Below are 16,915 nucleotides of genomic sequence, written 5' to 3'. Positions count from 1 at the left end.
TCAACTTTATATCTTGCTGTTTTCCCTTGATAAGCAAAGTGTCCAGCATGGTGCCTGGTACACAGTGGGCATTCAATAAGTAATTTTTGAATGAATATTTGATTTAACATCCACAGCTATATCACATTTATTATAATTCCTGCATTTTTATTTTCATCTTTTTGCCTTTGTTATATATTACATCTCCTTAGAACAATCTTACACCAACTGATGGCTATTCAATCTACTGAGTCTTTTTTACCCTTTGAGTTCCATTTTTCTGAGACCTTTTAATCCTGCAGTCTTTTCTAAATTCCCGGATGTTTGTTGTATGACCATCATGCATCCTTTCATAGCAACCAGTGCTTTTACTCTCTTACTTTTTATAAAGGTGTATTTTACTTTCTGTTCTCCTTATGAGTCTCTTAATGGTTCTAAGCTCTGAGAAGGCATCACTGGGATTTTTTTTTTCAATTCAACTCTGAATCCCCAACAACTTTTAATGTATCTGATACATTCCTTGGGGTCAAAAATATTTGTTGTTTAATGAATTTAGTACAGAAGGGATGAATATAATATATTTATCCTGAAATTGCTTTGTGTGTAAATAAAGCTACATATTTTAAAAAATAGCTTTTTATAATGAAATGTTACTCAAAGCAAATTATTAACAGACATATTTAAAAAAAAAAAGCCCACACTCATATAGTGATGAAAGTTGCTAAGAGCAGGGGGAATAATAAGGAAAACCATTTATTCATATAATGCCATATTCAGTTTCAGTTTATTTCTTATTCTTAGTTTAATCATGATTAAATAGGATTAAATACAAATTATGGTTTCCAAAGAGATATGACCAGAGTTCATCTGATACTCTGAAACAGATAAAGGTAGAGAAAATTTCCTTATCACTAGTACTACTTTTTTTTTGGCCTGTATTTTATTAGCTTTATTCATCCTCCTATATATTTAAATGTATTCATTTGTTTTTGTTTTGTTTTATTTTTTGCTTTTAGCTTTTTAGGGCCACACCCATGGCATATGGAGGCTACCAGGCTAGGGGTCAAATCAGAGCTGTAGCTTCCAGCCCACTCCACAGCCACAGCAATGAAGGAGCCAAGGCATGTCTGCAACCTACACCTACATGCTCAGGGCAATGCCAGATCCTTAACCCACTGAGCAAGGCCAGGGATTGAGCCTGCATCGTCCTGGATGCTAGTCAAATTTGGTAACCACTGAGACATGAGAGAACTCCCATTTGGGTTTTATTATGATCCAGACATGTGCTACGTGTAGAAACTTTTGTTAGAAAGTAGGCAAGTACTTTATAGAGTATGACTTTATTTAACCCATTGAAATTCCAGTCTGTCATGAAATATTATTTTATTTGAATCATTCCTATTTCTGGTTAATCATCAGCATAAAATATATACATGTGCAATGCAAAAGGATTCTGAATTCACCAAGAAATTTGGAAATATAGTATAACATTTTTACTTAATCCTTTGATATGTGGCCTATTGCTTTCATATTCCTACAGTAATTATATAACAGTGTTGCAGTTCACATAAAACCATTAGCTATAATGTATAAAACTTCTGTGTTATTAATGAACATCCTCAGAATCTAGTCATATATAATAAAATATGTATAACATAATACTATATATATTCATGTATATATATACACACACATATATATGTATTTCAGAAGAGTCTGTGTATTTATAAATATTAACCAGTAGTCATGGTACCTTTCTATCATCATTGACTGCAGTATATCACAGCAGTTAAGAGCATGGTCACAGACTCAGTTATTGATTCTTAGAGATTTCTGTTTTGGAGCTTTCTTCTTTGGGTTTGTTTCCTTATATATCAAGGGGAGATAATAGTTCTGCCTAACTCTTCGGATTGTTATAAAGATTATTGAAATTACCAGTATATTTTATTTTGTTTATTAAGGGTCTGAATCCATAAACATCGATGAAATTAGAGAAACTCACTGGCAATTTTGTAGAGTTTTCCAAATATATAAAGAAGAGTCCTGAGCTAGGTTTTTAACACTTACCTTGCACCCATTTCTTCTTCCCTCTTGGCGGAATTTATAACTTTCAAAAGCTCATTTTTTTCTTTACCTCAGCAAATAGGTATTATTTGCTGAGATTACCAACAGTGTTCTTTTGAACCTTGCCTCTGTTCAGTCAACTTGGGGCTCTATGCACATTTATATTTCACCTGAAATCAGTTTCCTACTACACAATTACCTAATAACATTTTTCATCTGGTCATTTCTCAAGGTATATATTAAGGGATTTAACATGGGAGTTATCATAGTGTAGAATACAGTGACAGCTTTATCAATAGGTAAAGTTGCTGCTGGTTTCATGTACACAAATATGCAGGGCACGAAGAATAGGATGATTGTTGTGATGTGGGAGACATAGGCAGAGAGGGCTTTTTGCCTTGCCTCCAAGCTCTGGGTCCTTAGGGAGTTCAGGATGACCACATAGGAACCCAACAAGAGGAGGAAGTTTAACAGACATAGGAAACCACTGTTGGCAGCAACAAAGAGCCCTAAATTATGGGTGTCAGTGCAGGCAAGATCCAGCAAAGGGTTCAGATCACACATAAAGTGATCTATGACTTTAGGAACAAAGAAGGGCAATTTGAATATGAAGAGGATCTGAATGAATCCATGAAGAAAGCCTCCCACCCACACCACTCCCACCAGCGGGCCACATAGCTGCTGATTCATCATAGTACAAGGGCTTGCAGATGGCCACATAGCAGTCATAGGCCATCACAGTAAGTAGGATGACATCTGCACCTCCAAAGAAGTGTTCCCCAAAGATTTGAGTCATGCATTCATTGAAAAGCCTGGTTTTCTTTTCATACAGAGAATCTAAAATGAGTTTAGGGGTATTGACACAGGAATAGCAAGCATCAATAAAAGAGAGATGAGCCAGGAAATAGTACATGGGGGATTTCAGCAATGGGCTGGTAGTGATGGTGATGACAGTGAGCACATTTCCTACCATGGAGACCATGAAGACTATCAAAAACACAACGAATATGACTTTCTGCGTCTGTGGCTTCTGTGTGAGCCCCAGTAGGATAAACTCTGTCACATTGTTCCTGGTCTCCATGTATCTAATAGTTAATTACATTGCCTGAAAAAAGTCACTTTGTCTTAGTGCAATCTTGAATTCATGAAGCCTATCTGTGTAATAAATAATAAATGTGTAGATTCTATTTCGTTCTGAATTCTTATGATTTTTTGACATAGAAAAAAAAGGTTTTGATTTCTTGAAAATAAATCTTTCCTGGGGGAAGTTAATATTTAACTTCTCAACATGAGGAACCTAAGTGAACACAGAAGCAGGAAATCATCTGTGCAGACCTAATCATGTGAAATGCCTCGGTGCCTAACACAAAGTAGTAGATCTCGCATTTAATACCAGATAAACTGGGAAAAAGAGGTGGAAATCACATGAATAGGTTATGAATTCAAAGCTAAGGACTTTTTATTTTTACAAAATAGGAAACCAGGAAAGTTAATTGGGCATACCAGTGGAAGGATGAAGAGGGATTGGAGAATGAGGGAATGTTGGATGTAACTCCAAGATGCTTGTTCATCTTGGATGAAGTGGGCTGAGGTTCTATAAGGTGATGAAAGACAGAGAAGGGAATCTAAATATCACACTATTATAAATATGTGATACAATGTGTAACAGGGCATTTGTGATAGGAAAGAAATGAAGGGATACAGGAGCTCCTATAATGCAATGATAAACAGGATACCTAATTCTTATAACTTTATAATAGGAAGTAAATGTAATTTTAATCATCAATTGCTGTCATCATCACATGATAAAAACTGGTGTGGATAGTGTTATTTCATCTATTTTGTACATGGGAAAAATCTTAAGTATTAGTGTTAGTAGTAATAATAATGAGCATATCAACTGAAACTTAATGAGTCCTGACTGTTCCAAGTGTTTGGCAAGTATATGGTTATGTAGTTCTCATTAGAAACTTACAAAACAATTACTACTATCATTTTTATACTTACTTTATTCATCAGGAAATGGAAGTACAGAGAAGTAAAGATTCTGCCCAAGATCAAGCCAATAATAAAGATCAGTACTAATATTAGATCTCTTTTTACCTCTAAATTCTTAACCCATGCACTATATGGTTATGTTGAAATAAACAATGCTTAATTAGTAAACTCCTTTTGATATGACCATAATAACTATAATTACTTAGTCTTTCAGAGACAAGTATATATGAAGCAAATTCATTAAAAGTCACACAGATACACATACACATAAGCATACATACAGTATAACATATTAGAATCACCCAATCTTAATAACAATATGGTACTAGATTCATTGAAGGTCCATTTTATCTTTGTCTTTATCTCATCCTCATTTCTTCTCTTCCAAATTCTCCTCCAAAGCATAATTCCACAGACTTTTCTGCAAATGTTAAAAATGGTGATCTCACACGTGCACCCGCATGTTCATTGCAGCCCTATTCACAATAGCCAAGACATGGAAACAACCCAAATGTCCATCGACAGATGATTGGATTTGGAAGAGGTGGTATATATACACAATGGAATACTACTCAGTCATAAAAAAGAATGACATAATGTCATTTGCAGCAACATGGATGGAGCTAGAGAATCTCATGCTGAGTGAAATGAGCCAGAAAGACAAAGACAAATACCATACGATATCACTTATGACTAGAATCTAATATCCAGCACAAATGAACATCTCCTCAGAAAAGAAAATCATGGACTTGGAGAAGAGACTTGTGGCTGCCTGATGGGAGGGGGAGGGAGTGGGAGGGATCGGGAGCTTGGGCTTATCAGACACAACTTAGAATAGATTTACAAGGAGATCCTGCTGAATAGCATTGAGAACTTTGTCTAGATACTCATGTTGCAACAGAAGAAAGGGTGGGGGAAAAACTGTAATTGTAATGTATACATGTAAGGATAACCTGACCCCCTTGCTGTACAGTGGGAAAATAAAAAAAAAATGGTGATCTCAGTGGTAAAATATTCTGTTTTGAATAATCAGAGTGATTATATAAGAATCTTGCCTTTCCCCACTTTCAGCTTCTTGATCTAGGGCATATCTTCTGGTGCCTTACATCATTGTTGCCTCTAATATCAAGTGAGGAAAAATAATGTTCCTCCAAGCTGTTATGAATATTAATTCAGGAAACATATGTGAACATATCTACATGTACTTGTGGACACACAAAGAACCTTCTTTATTTTATGAATATTTTTGCACTGAGTAGGAGGAACTAACATTTTGAGCAATAATACAGTGAAACACTTAGCAGTACAATCAACTGCAGAAAAAAGGTCTCCAAAATTATTTTAAGGAAACTACAGAGACTCATGATATGCATAACAGTTGATTCCAGGAAGAGTTTTTCATGTTTACGTGATGATTTATACATTATAACATTTAAATTTGTCATTTATTTCCTTTTGTTTTTGAAGTATATTTAAATTTTCTTTTCATTCTCAGGATTAGTTTTAACCATTAAAGAAGGGTATCTGCTGTTAGAGAGCTGGATCATATACATTTCTTAATTTCTATGAGCCTCATAGTTTTCATTTGTCATATTAAGTTAATGCTATTTATCAACTATCTTTTGAAGAATGGGGTGAAAATAAAATACTCTATTACTAACTTTGAAAAGTGATGAAATGTAATGATTACCACATATGTAAAGTAACAATATTTAATAAGCATTGCCACTATTGAAAAACTTACCTTCTGGGCTTAGTGATGGAATTTAGTGATGCTCGAGGGTGTTTAGAAATAATTTCGTCCTCAAGTTGACCTCCTCTTGGGATAAATACCTTTCAGTATGTAAGCTATGACACACAGAGAAAGAAAAGGTATAGATAATTCAATATAAAGTCAACAGTAGAAAAGTAAGGTTTTGTTTTTAGTAAGTTGAAATCTTTCACTCTGCAGAATGCCTCAGATAGTTTCCACAGAAAATTTGGGAGTTGAATTAAAATGGATATGTATGGAATACTATGGAAAAATGATCTTTTATAGATGGCTCTGGCCCCATAGATAACGGGAAGAGTATGTGATGAAAACACAATCAGATTCATTACACCCTTAATGAATCTTACTCTGGATAAGCAAACAACAAAAAAGGCATTTACACCTGCAATGCATGGATCTTTGAAAACTTTCCACAAATGGCATTTACACATGCAATGCATGGATCTTTGAAGACTTTCCACAAATGTTCCTGGGACTTGTTTATAGCTACTGTTTTCTCTCCCACGAGTTAATTATCTTCCTTGATGGAAAGGCTTTGTCTTAGAAGACAGCTTTGTCTTATGGAGAGACATGCTTGAAAAATACTCATTCTTGAGTGGGGAATTGTATTCCCTTGCCTTTTCAACCAAAACATGTAATTCCCCTTTATCTCTCTTGAACCTAGGTTTCCAAGAAATCTGAATGATTGTAAATAGCAGTGATGGCCTAATTCTAGCATGGGGGCGTGTGATACATGTGTACTTATGTCAGAGAGAGAACTTCTGTTTCATGCACATGAAGACATTTCTGGAAACCTAGTATCTATTGCCTAAAAAACAAAGCAGTGAGGGTATTTAACATTAATGGCTATAGTTTTAAAGTATTTTATACCAAAACCTTTTTTCCCCCATTGATCTTGGGACTATAAAAGTAAACAGAAATTATAAAAGTCTTAAGATAAGTCATCTCTGGGGTCCATGTGCTGTTATCAAGGAAACGTTGGTGACGTTAGAAAGTGGAGAGATAGCTGACTCATTTTGGTGTACAGAAGATATTAACACAAATTATAAATCAAGTATACTTCATTAAAATTAATTTTAAAAGTGTGGAGTGGTATTTTAAGCACAAGAAGTGGGTTTTAAATTCAAAGACAAGAATTGTTCCACATTCTTGTCACTTACTGTGTTACTCTTGTGTTATTTTTTTTTCCTTTTACTTATTCTGGGTGGTATACAGTGTCACATTGTTGAGGTTTTATTAATTTATCTTTTTGCCTTTTCTAGGGCCGCTCCCATGGCACATGGGGGTTCCCAGGCTAGGGATCTAATTGGAGCAGTAGCTGCCAACCTACACCAGAGCCACAGCAATGTGGGATCTGAGCCGTGTCTGCAACCTACACCACAGCTCATGGCAATGCCAGATCCTTAACCCACTGAGCAAGGCCAGGGATCAAACCCTCAACCTCATGGTTCCTAGTCAGATTCATTAACCACTGAGCCATGATGGGAACTCCATACTGTTGAGGTTTTAGATCACTTTCCCTGATGACTAATGATGTTGAACATTTTTAAAAATGTATATCTTTGTGCATCTTTTTTTTCCCCCTGGGAGTGTCTTTTCAAATGCTTTGCACAATTTAATGATAAGATTTTGGGGTTTCTTATTACCAGGTTGTTTAAGGGCTTTTAAATAATCTAGATATACATATTTTGCCATGTATATGCTATATATATATCTAATATGAAATATATTTAACTGCAAAAGTTTATTCATGAATTTACATGTGTATATGTGTGTGTGTGTATACATATATACACACACACACAATGTTGATTTGAATATATATATGTGTACACTTAGATTTTGGATTACTTTTTCAGTTGTAAAAGAGGTGATATCTGGTTAGCAGAAGATTTTAACTATTGACAAGTTTCAATTTTTTAATTTTATTTTGTCTTATATAAAACATTGATCTACCTCAAGGTCAAAAATATTTCTTCTAGGATTTTTCCAGGCTTAGACTTGACCTTGTTCTCCAACTCATTTTACATTAACTTTTGTGGATAGTGTTAGGTGGTGGTTGAGGTTCATTTTCTTTTTGTCATATGGATATCCAGTTGATCCAGCTTTTGTTGTAAAAAAAGTCTATTCTTCTGCCTTGAATGACCTTTATATCTTTTAAAAAAATTCATAGACTTATATCTATTTATGAACATTATGTTCTGTTTCCAGACCACATAGGCTAGTCTATGGCAATATTAGAGTAAGTCTTAAATTTTGGTAGAATGATTTCTCCAACTGTGTTCTTTTTTGAGAGTGATTTTCCATCCCAGTTTCCTTTACAATTGTATATTTCTGTGTACATTTCAAAACGTGATTGTCAATTTGTTCAGATATCCTGTGAGATATTTATTGGAATTTTACTGAAATTGTAGAAATTGATATGGTAAACATATAGAGTCTATTAATCTATCAACAAGTCATATTTCTACCTTTACTTATGTGTTTACTTTCTCTTAGGAATATCTTCTGAGTATTTTCACATGCACATCTTGAATTTATGTTTAAAATATATCCTTCAAATTTCACGTTTTAATAACATTTTACATAATATTTTGTTTCTAATTTAAGTTTTACTCATTGTCTTATAAAAATGTTTAATATTTTGTGTTGACACTATATCCTGTACCTTATTAAATCAATTGATTAGGTCTATTTGATTTTTTTGTAGAGGCCTTAATATTTTCTACCTATAAAATGATACCATCCCAGAGTTCCCATTGTGACTCAGCGGAAATGAATCCAACTAGTAACCATGAGGTTGCAGGTTTGATCCCTGGCCTTTCTCAGTGGGTTCAGTGGGTTCAGGATCTGGCATTGCTGTGAGCTGTGGTATAGGTCACAGACATGACTCTGATCCTGTGTTGCTGTGGCTGTGATGTAGGCCAGCAGCTGTAGCTCAGATTCAACTCCTAGTATGGGAACCTCCATATGCTGCAAGTGGGGCCCTAAAAAAGCAAAGAAAAAAAAAAAAGATGCCATCTGCCCCAGAATATACTTTTATAATATTACCTCATCTTTTCTCATATGTGTATCTTTTTTTTTTTCTTACCTTGTTGCAATAGTTGGGGATTAGGGTATAATGCAGAAAAGAAATTGGAGGGGACAGACTTGTCTTGTTTCCAGTCTTAAGAGAGAATTCACCATTAGGTGTGATGGTAGCTGTAGGTTTTATATGCATGCTCTTGATCAGGTTGAGTAAACTCCTTTCTTCTCTTAATTTGCTAAAATGTATTTTTATTCTTAATCTAATTTGAAATGTATCAATTAGTATGCTTCTGTTGAAATGGTCATATGATTCTTCTCTTTAATTCTGTTGCTTTAGTGAATATGGTTGATTCCTTTTTGAATATTAAAAAAAAGTTTTATTGCTGATATAACCTACATTTGCCTATGGTGAATTATTATTAAATAAATTTACATGTATAGTTTATTGGTAGCTTGTTTAAAAACTCTATGTTCATAAGAGATATCTGTCATTTTCTTTATTGTTATGTTACTTGGCATTTTTGCAATACTGACTTTATGAAATGATGTGCTTAAGTGTTCTCTATTTTCTGAAATAATTTATGTAGAATTCGTATTTTTTATTTAAAAATATTTTGTAGAATTCAGAAATTGAATTTATTGAACCTGTAGTTTCTTTTTTTTTCTTTTTACTTCTACATCTGGGGCATATGGAAGATCTTGGTTTAGGGACTGAATGGAGCTACTGCTGCAGGCCTGTGCCACAGCCACAGCAACACCAGATCTAAGCCACCTCTGCAACCAACCTATGGCATAGCTTGCAGAAATGCCAGATCCTTAACACACTGGGCAAGAGCAGGCATCAAATGCACATCCTCATGGACATTATGTTAGGTTCTTATCCTGCTGAGCCACAACGAAAACTCTAACAATTGGTTTTAAAGTTTTCAATTTTCTAGCTCAAATGTGTTCATATTTCTTACCATTTGGTTCATACCTATAGAATCTGAATCTGTGGTGTTATATGTGCTTTCATTTTTCATATGAGTACTGTGTCTCTTCCTTGTTCTCTCTCTTATTTCCTCATTCTCACCCCCACCTCTCCTTATTATTCTTGCTAGGGCATTATCAGCTTTATTGATGTTTTCACAAAATCCCTTTTTTTATTTCATTGATTTTTCTAATTTTTTAAAATTTTTTCAATGATTATTTTCACATCATTATTTCCTCTATTCAACTTATTTTCTGTTTAATTTTCTTATTCTTATTTTTTTCTCTATATGTCAAAACTTTTGGTAAACCACATTAGATGTTATTTTCTAACATATATGTACGAGGTGTATATATGCTCTGTAATAAATATTATATATTACATACTATATATATTTTATATCTATAAAATGGTTCAAATTTCTATTTACAGAATTTACTGCTTCCCAGAATTTCAGATATGTTGTTAATCCAACTTAATTTATTTAAAAAATCTTTGTATTTTTTTTAATTGAGGTAAAATTCATTCTTTTTTTTTGGCCATTTCTTGGGCCACTTCCATGGCATATGGAGCTTCCCAGGCTAGGCATCTAACTGGAGCCATAACTGCTGGCCTACACCAGAGCCACAGCAATGTGGAATCCAAGCTGTGTCTGCAAAATACACCACAGCTCATGGCAATGCCAGATCCTTAACCCACTGAGCAAGGCCAGGGATCGAACCCACATCCTCCTGGTTCCTAATTGGATTCGTTAATCACTGAGCCACAACAGGAACTCCAAATTCATTCTTTTTTATAGTGGATTAATATTATGTCTTATAGACATACCTCAAGTTCTTTATTCATTCATCAGTTATGAAAAATTTGTGTTGTTATTTTTACTGTGAATGGTGCCACTATGAACATTGCTACACATTTTCTTGAAGAGCTGTTTGCAATACTTTTGAGTATTTGTTAGGAGAGGAGATGTTAGGTCATGTGGCAGTGCTATATTTAACTTCAGAGGAACACCATCTGTGTACTCACAACTTTTCATTATTTTACATTCTCACCAGCAATGTTCTCTGGCTTTCACTTTCTGAGAACTATCACTTGATACAGAAGGGATTTCAATTTTGATGGAGTCCAATACTTTTTTCTTTTTGCTACTTATTCATTTGTTGCCATGTTTAAGGAACCATTGGTTAATCCAAGGTCAAAAAGATTTCTTTCTGATTTTTAAGTAAGACTTTTCTACTAAAAATATTATATTTTTAGTTGTACATTAGTTCTTTAATTTATTTTGAGTTAATTTACATATATGGTGTGAGGTCATGTTCTGATTTATTCTTTTATATTCTGATATCAGTATGATACCAATTCTTTTGATTTTATCTTCTCATTCTAGACCATTGTTTTAATAACTGTAGCTTTTAGTAGAAAAGTGTGAATCCTCCCAATTTGTTCTTTATTTTTCAAGACTGTATGGCTCTTTGGGGTTCTGTGAAGGGCCTTGGGAATTTTAGCATCAACTTTTTCTTTATGACAAAGAAAGCTATTAATATCTTCAAAGGAATTGCATTGAACTACCAGTTATTTTGTGATGTCTATTGTCTTAATTATACTAATTGTTTAATCCAAGAATTTCGGAGTTGTTTCTATTTATGGGTATTCTTTAATTTCCTTAAGTTTTATAGTTTTCAGAGAGTTCCCATCATAGTGCAGTGGAAACAAATCTGTTTAGGAACCATGAGATTGCAGGTTCAAGTTTTATATTCAGTGAAAAAACTGTCTATTGATGGGGAAGGAGGGTTGGAGATGTTGGTCCTTTTTCTCTCTGAAGGTAACTACAGGTTTGCCTGGAACTCTTTCCTTGGGAACAAGTGTGTGCCCTGACTTTGCAGTTTTCTTGGAAGGAAAGAAGAACCCTCACAGCCCCTGTTTGCTGTGTTTAGTGTCCTGTCTCTCTTCACTAAATATCCTCAAGATCTGCCAGTGGTTCCCCTCATTCACATGCACAAGTTCTTTATGACCGAATTCCTAAGTACTGTTAGCATTTTATGTCCCCCAGATTCTTTAACTAACTTTAATGTTTTGCTTTCAATAATTTTATGTGGTTCTGAACCCGTCAAAATATACTTTCCATGATCAAGTTGTGAGGTAATATGTATAATGATTTAATGTTTTCACAGTTACTCTTAAATCTTAAGGATGGGCAGGACACCATATGTCTTACTTAAAGTTATTTCTTTTCTTGAACTGCAAAACCTTTGTTGCTGTATTCAGACTTTCACAAAGTTACTTTCTTTAGTTACTTACTGCTAGTTCTTTTTCAGGCTGCTTCTTATAGTCCATGCAAGTATGCCTTTTTTTCAGGTCTTCCTTGAATTCTTCCACATAACCTAGTTATAATTAAATTTAGCTCTGAATCCACCCTGAAGGTTGTACTTCCAAGTCTTTAGAGCCATTGCAAGTAGGAATCTGGAGTGCTCTTCTTTCCTAACTCCTGACCTGTCCAGATTGCTGAGATTCTTGCCCCTCGTGCCTCATCCAATTGGGTACAGGATGTAGAGTGTTTGATTGTAGACCAAACTGGTTTTGGCCAGTCTTTCAGGCAGCTTCCTTCAAGCCCTTAGCAGTCCAACCAAATCATTGGTCCAAACACACAAGTCAGTGTGTATTGGACATGGGGACATTTCTCAACCCAAACAAAGTGAACAACCAGGTGCACGGATTGTTGTACCCTTTGGGAGCATTTCCATCGCACTCCTGACCTTCAGGGTTTTTCTAGAGTGGTGCTGTAGTTTTCAGCTCTCCACTGTCAGGATATGCCTACTTATCATTGTAGAACTCTCCCTATAGAAGTCCCAAGTTTCCACTTCCTCTTTCAACTGACCATTGTTAAATGCCCATGACTCCATGGGTACAGGCATGAGAGAGAAGGCAGTTTAGCAGGAGTGGGGACCATGGGCCTTTGTTCCATTTATCTATGTAAGCGTGACTTAATATCCTCCCACAGTAATGGCATTGATGGGTCAGATACCACCAAGTTCATGATGGGCATCCCAGGTTGCATAATGACTTGGTGGCCCATGGTTAAGCATTCAGTCTCTCATTAAGGCTTACTAGTAGGTCAAGAACTATTTCTCAAAAGGAGTGTAGGTATTTGAAAAGGATGACAATATTTTGCTCTAAGATCCTAAGGACCTACATGGCAATTCACCCATAAATCTTGCCAAAGACTCTATCTGCCACTGACACGTCAAACAACCCAGACCTACTGGTTCATTTGTCTCAAGTGACAGAGAAGTTTACATGGCATCTTTCCCTGTTGTAGAGCTTTTTATTTTTGTGTTCCCCACTCAAAACTAGCAGTATTTTGAGTCACCTGAAAAATTGTCCAAAGCAGTATTGTGAAATGAAATATACCTTGCCTCCAAAAACTACTGAGACCCACTGTAAATGATGTTATTTTTTTGGTTATGAGAGGGATAGCTTGACATCCTGTGTTCAACTGTGTTTTATTTGTCTGCTCTCTTTTGGAGGGGTCCCCTCAATTCATCTGAGCTCCATGAAAGCATCATTTGGATAACTCTTTATTTACCCCTGACCTCCCAGTTATTAGTGTGCCTAGTTCATTACTTGGGCTCAAAAATATTTGTTGTTGAATGAAAGAAGGACAAACAAAATGAATGGAATATATTAACACTTAAATTTATTTTTGTGTAGACAGAACTGTTTTTAAAACTGCTTTTCATAATAAAATTTTACCAGAAAACAAACTAACACACAAAAGAAGTAACAAAAACAACCAAAGTTCATAAGATGATGAAGTCTTTCAAAAGGCCAGGACAATATCAATCAAAGAATTTTTCACATGATTACATACTAAGTTTTGATATTTTATTATTCTTGTCTTATGCAGGAGTGTAAAAACTATGGTTTCCAAAGGAGAAAATGCCAAAATTCTTTTAAGATTCAGAAAAAGATAAAGTGTAAGAAAAATTCCTAGTCTCCACCACTACGTTTCTCTATTTTTCTGAACGTATTCATTTTCCTCTATACTTACATTTATTCATTCAATATTAGTCATGAACCAGACACTATGCTACCTGTAGAAATTATGGTTAGCAAGTAGGCATGTACTTAATGGGGGATGGCTGTTTAATACATTGACTTTCCTTTCTGACATTCAAATATTATTTTCTTTTTTAAATCATCACTTTCTGGTGGTTTATATGCTTAATTTGGTGACATGAACGATAGAGAAGGATTATTATTTTTTTTTTGTGGCTGTACCTGTGGCACATCAAAATTCCCACACTAGGGGTCAAATCAGAGCTTCTGTTGCAGATCTACACCACAGCCACCAGAACACTGGATCCAAACCACATGTGCAAACTATGCTGCAGCTTACAGCAATGTCATATCCTTAACCCAAGAAAGGGCAGGGATTGAACCTGCATCCTCAGGGTCACTATGACAGGTTCTTAAACCACTGAGCCACAGCGGGAATGCCATCAAGAAGGACTCTTAATGCTAAAAGGAAATTTGAGAATGGTATAATATTTGTACTTGTCCATTCCTGGTTAAATGACTCATTGCTTTTACATTCCTAAAGTTTCATAGTATACAGTTGAGAGTCAACATATTACCATCAACTATTACATATAAAATTATCTGCCTTATTAATAACAACTATTAGCATTTAGTTATATATAAAGAACACATAAGTATAACAAAATATATACTAATATATATGACCAATAATACATATATAGGTGTATATATATATATACATATATAGGTGTGTATATATATGTATATATATATATATGGACAGAATGATGGATACATGAATAGTCCCCAACCATCTCTGTTTCTAAATGGTATTTAGTAAAATGTGGTCTTTCTTTCATCATTGCCTGGCTGTACATCACAGCAGATAAGAACATTATCTGAAAAGTCATTTTCTGGTTATTAGTTCATCATTATTTCAGTTTCAGAATTTTCTTCTGTTTGTATATTCAACTATAAAATGAGAATAGTAGCAGTGCCTACCTCTTTTTGTTGTTATAAAGATTGCTGCTCAGAGTTCCTGTTGTAGCTGAGTGGTTAACAAACCCGACTAGTAACCATGAGGTTGCGGGTTCGATCCCTGGCCTCGCTCAGTGGTTCAAGGAACTGGCATTGTCGTGAGCTGTGGTGTAGGTCACAGACACTGATTGGATCCCACATTGCTGTGGCTCTGGTGTAGGCCAGTGGCTACAGCTCCTATTAGACCCTAGCCTGGAAACCTCCATGTGCCACGGGTGTGGCCCTAGACAAGACAGACCAAAAAAAAAAAAAAAAAAAAACAAACAAAAAAACATATTTCTGCTCAATATCAGTGAATTTTTATTTATTTTTTACATTTCATTGGTATGAAACCTTATGAATCCATATACAACGATGAGTAGTAAAACTTAATTCCAATTTGCTAGAACTTCTAAAATATGTTAAGGGTCTTCCCAGGATGTGTTTTTCCTTCTTTTCCTACCTCTGTTTCTTCTTCCCTCCTTGCAGAATCTATAATTTATAGGGATTATTTTTCCTTTATCTCATAGATATTTTTTGCTGAGATGACTAACAATGTTCTTTTCATCTTGGCATCAGTTGAATGGACATTGGGCTCCCTGCATGTTTTATTGATCACCTGGCATCACTTTCCTACTACACAGTTTCCTAATAGCGTTTTTCATTTGATCGTTTCTCAGGGTATATATTAAGGGGTTTAACATGGGAGTTATCATAGTGTAGAATACAGCAACTGCTTTATCAATAGGTAAAGTAACTGCTGGTCGCATGTACACAAATATGCAGGGCATAAAGAATATGATAACTGCTGTGATGTGGGAGACACAGGTAGAGAGGGCTTTGCGTCTTGCCTCTAAGCTTTGGGTCCTTAGGGTGTGAAGGATGACCGAATAGGAGCCAACCAAGAGGAGAAAGTTTAACAGACAGATTAATCCACTGTTGGCAGCAACAAAGAGCCCTAGAGTGTGGGTATCAGTGCAGGCAAGATCCAGCAAAGGATTCAGATCACACATAAAGTGATCTATGATGTTAGGACCACAGAAGGGCAATCTGAAGATGAAGAGGATCTGTATGGTTGCATGAAGAAAGCCTCCCCCCCATGACACTCCCACTAGGAGACCACAGAGCTGCCAGTTCATAATGGTTGTATAGTGCAAGGGCTTGCAGATGGCCACATAGCGGTCATAGGCCATCACAGTAAGTAGAATAACATCAGCACCTGCAAATAAATGTTCCCCAAATATCTGTGTCATGCATTCATTGAAAGGGCTGGTTTTTTTTTCATGGAGTGAATCTACAATGAGTTTAGGGGTATTGACACAGGAATTGCAAGCATCAATAAAAGAGAGATGAGCCAGGAAAAAATACATGGGGGACCCCAGTAATGGACTGAGAGTGATGGTGACCACGGTGAGCACATTTCCTACCATAGAGATGATGTAGATGATCAAAAACACAACAAATATGACTTTCTGCATCTTTGGATTCTGTGTGAGCCCCAGTAGAATAAACTCTGTCACATTGTTCCTGGTCTCCATGTCTTTCTTGTTATGATTAAGTATATCGCCTGAAAAAAAGTCACTTTTTAATAAATAAGCTCAGCTTAAATTTATTAAGGTCTCTATGTAGTAAACAATAAATACCTAGATTATCATTAGTTATGAATTCCTGTGAGTTTTTTTGATATAGAAAGTGAAGGGTTTGATATCTGGATGATTACTCAAACTCTCTCCTGGAGGAAGCTGATTTTAAATTATAGACATGAGGAATGTAGTGAACACAGAGGCAGGAGATGATCTGTGCACACTTAATCCTGTGAGATCGCTCAGAGCTTCAGGTGAGGCAGTGAGAAGATCTCACATAATGTAGCTAAGCCTAAAATGTGTGATTGAAAATGCATGCAAAGTCTATGAATTCCAAGCTAAAGAATTTTCCCTTTATTCTTAGGAAATTCAGAACTAGGTAAATAATTGAGAATATGAGTGGAAGGATTCAGAAGGTTTGAAAAAGAGGCAATATAACATCTAACTTTAGTAAAGATGTTTGTGTCG

At 35.3% G+C, this 16,915-nt stretch overlaps 1 protein-coding gene and 1 pseudogene across 1 annotated transcript; both read right to left on the bottom strand.

The window, feature by feature from the left end:
• Positions 1–2,202: 2,202 nt before the first annotated feature.
• Positions 2,203–3,124, bottom strand: LOC100520069 (annotated as a pseudogene).
• A 12,348-nt stretch (positions 3,125–15,472) lies between these two features.
• Positions 15,473–16,402, bottom strand: LOC110258254 (olfactory receptor 4C46-like). The gene has a single exon (XM_021081439.1). The coding sequence runs from the start codon at positions 16,400–16,402 to the stop codon at positions 15,473–15,475; it is 930 nt and encodes a 309-aa protein (XP_020937098.1).
• Between the last annotated feature and the right edge of the window lie 513 nt (positions 16,403–16,915).

Source organism: Sus scrofa, unplaced genomic scaffold, assembly GCF_000003025.6.
Source record: "Sus scrofa isolate TJ Tabasco breed Duroc unplaced genomic scaffold, Sscrofa11.1 Contig1734, whole genome shotgun sequence".
In the NCBI taxonomy this organism is placed as follows: Eukaryota; Metazoa; Chordata; class Mammalia; order Artiodactyla; family Suidae; genus Sus; species Sus scrofa.
This window is presented reverse-complemented; position numbering and strand designations above follow the sequence as displayed.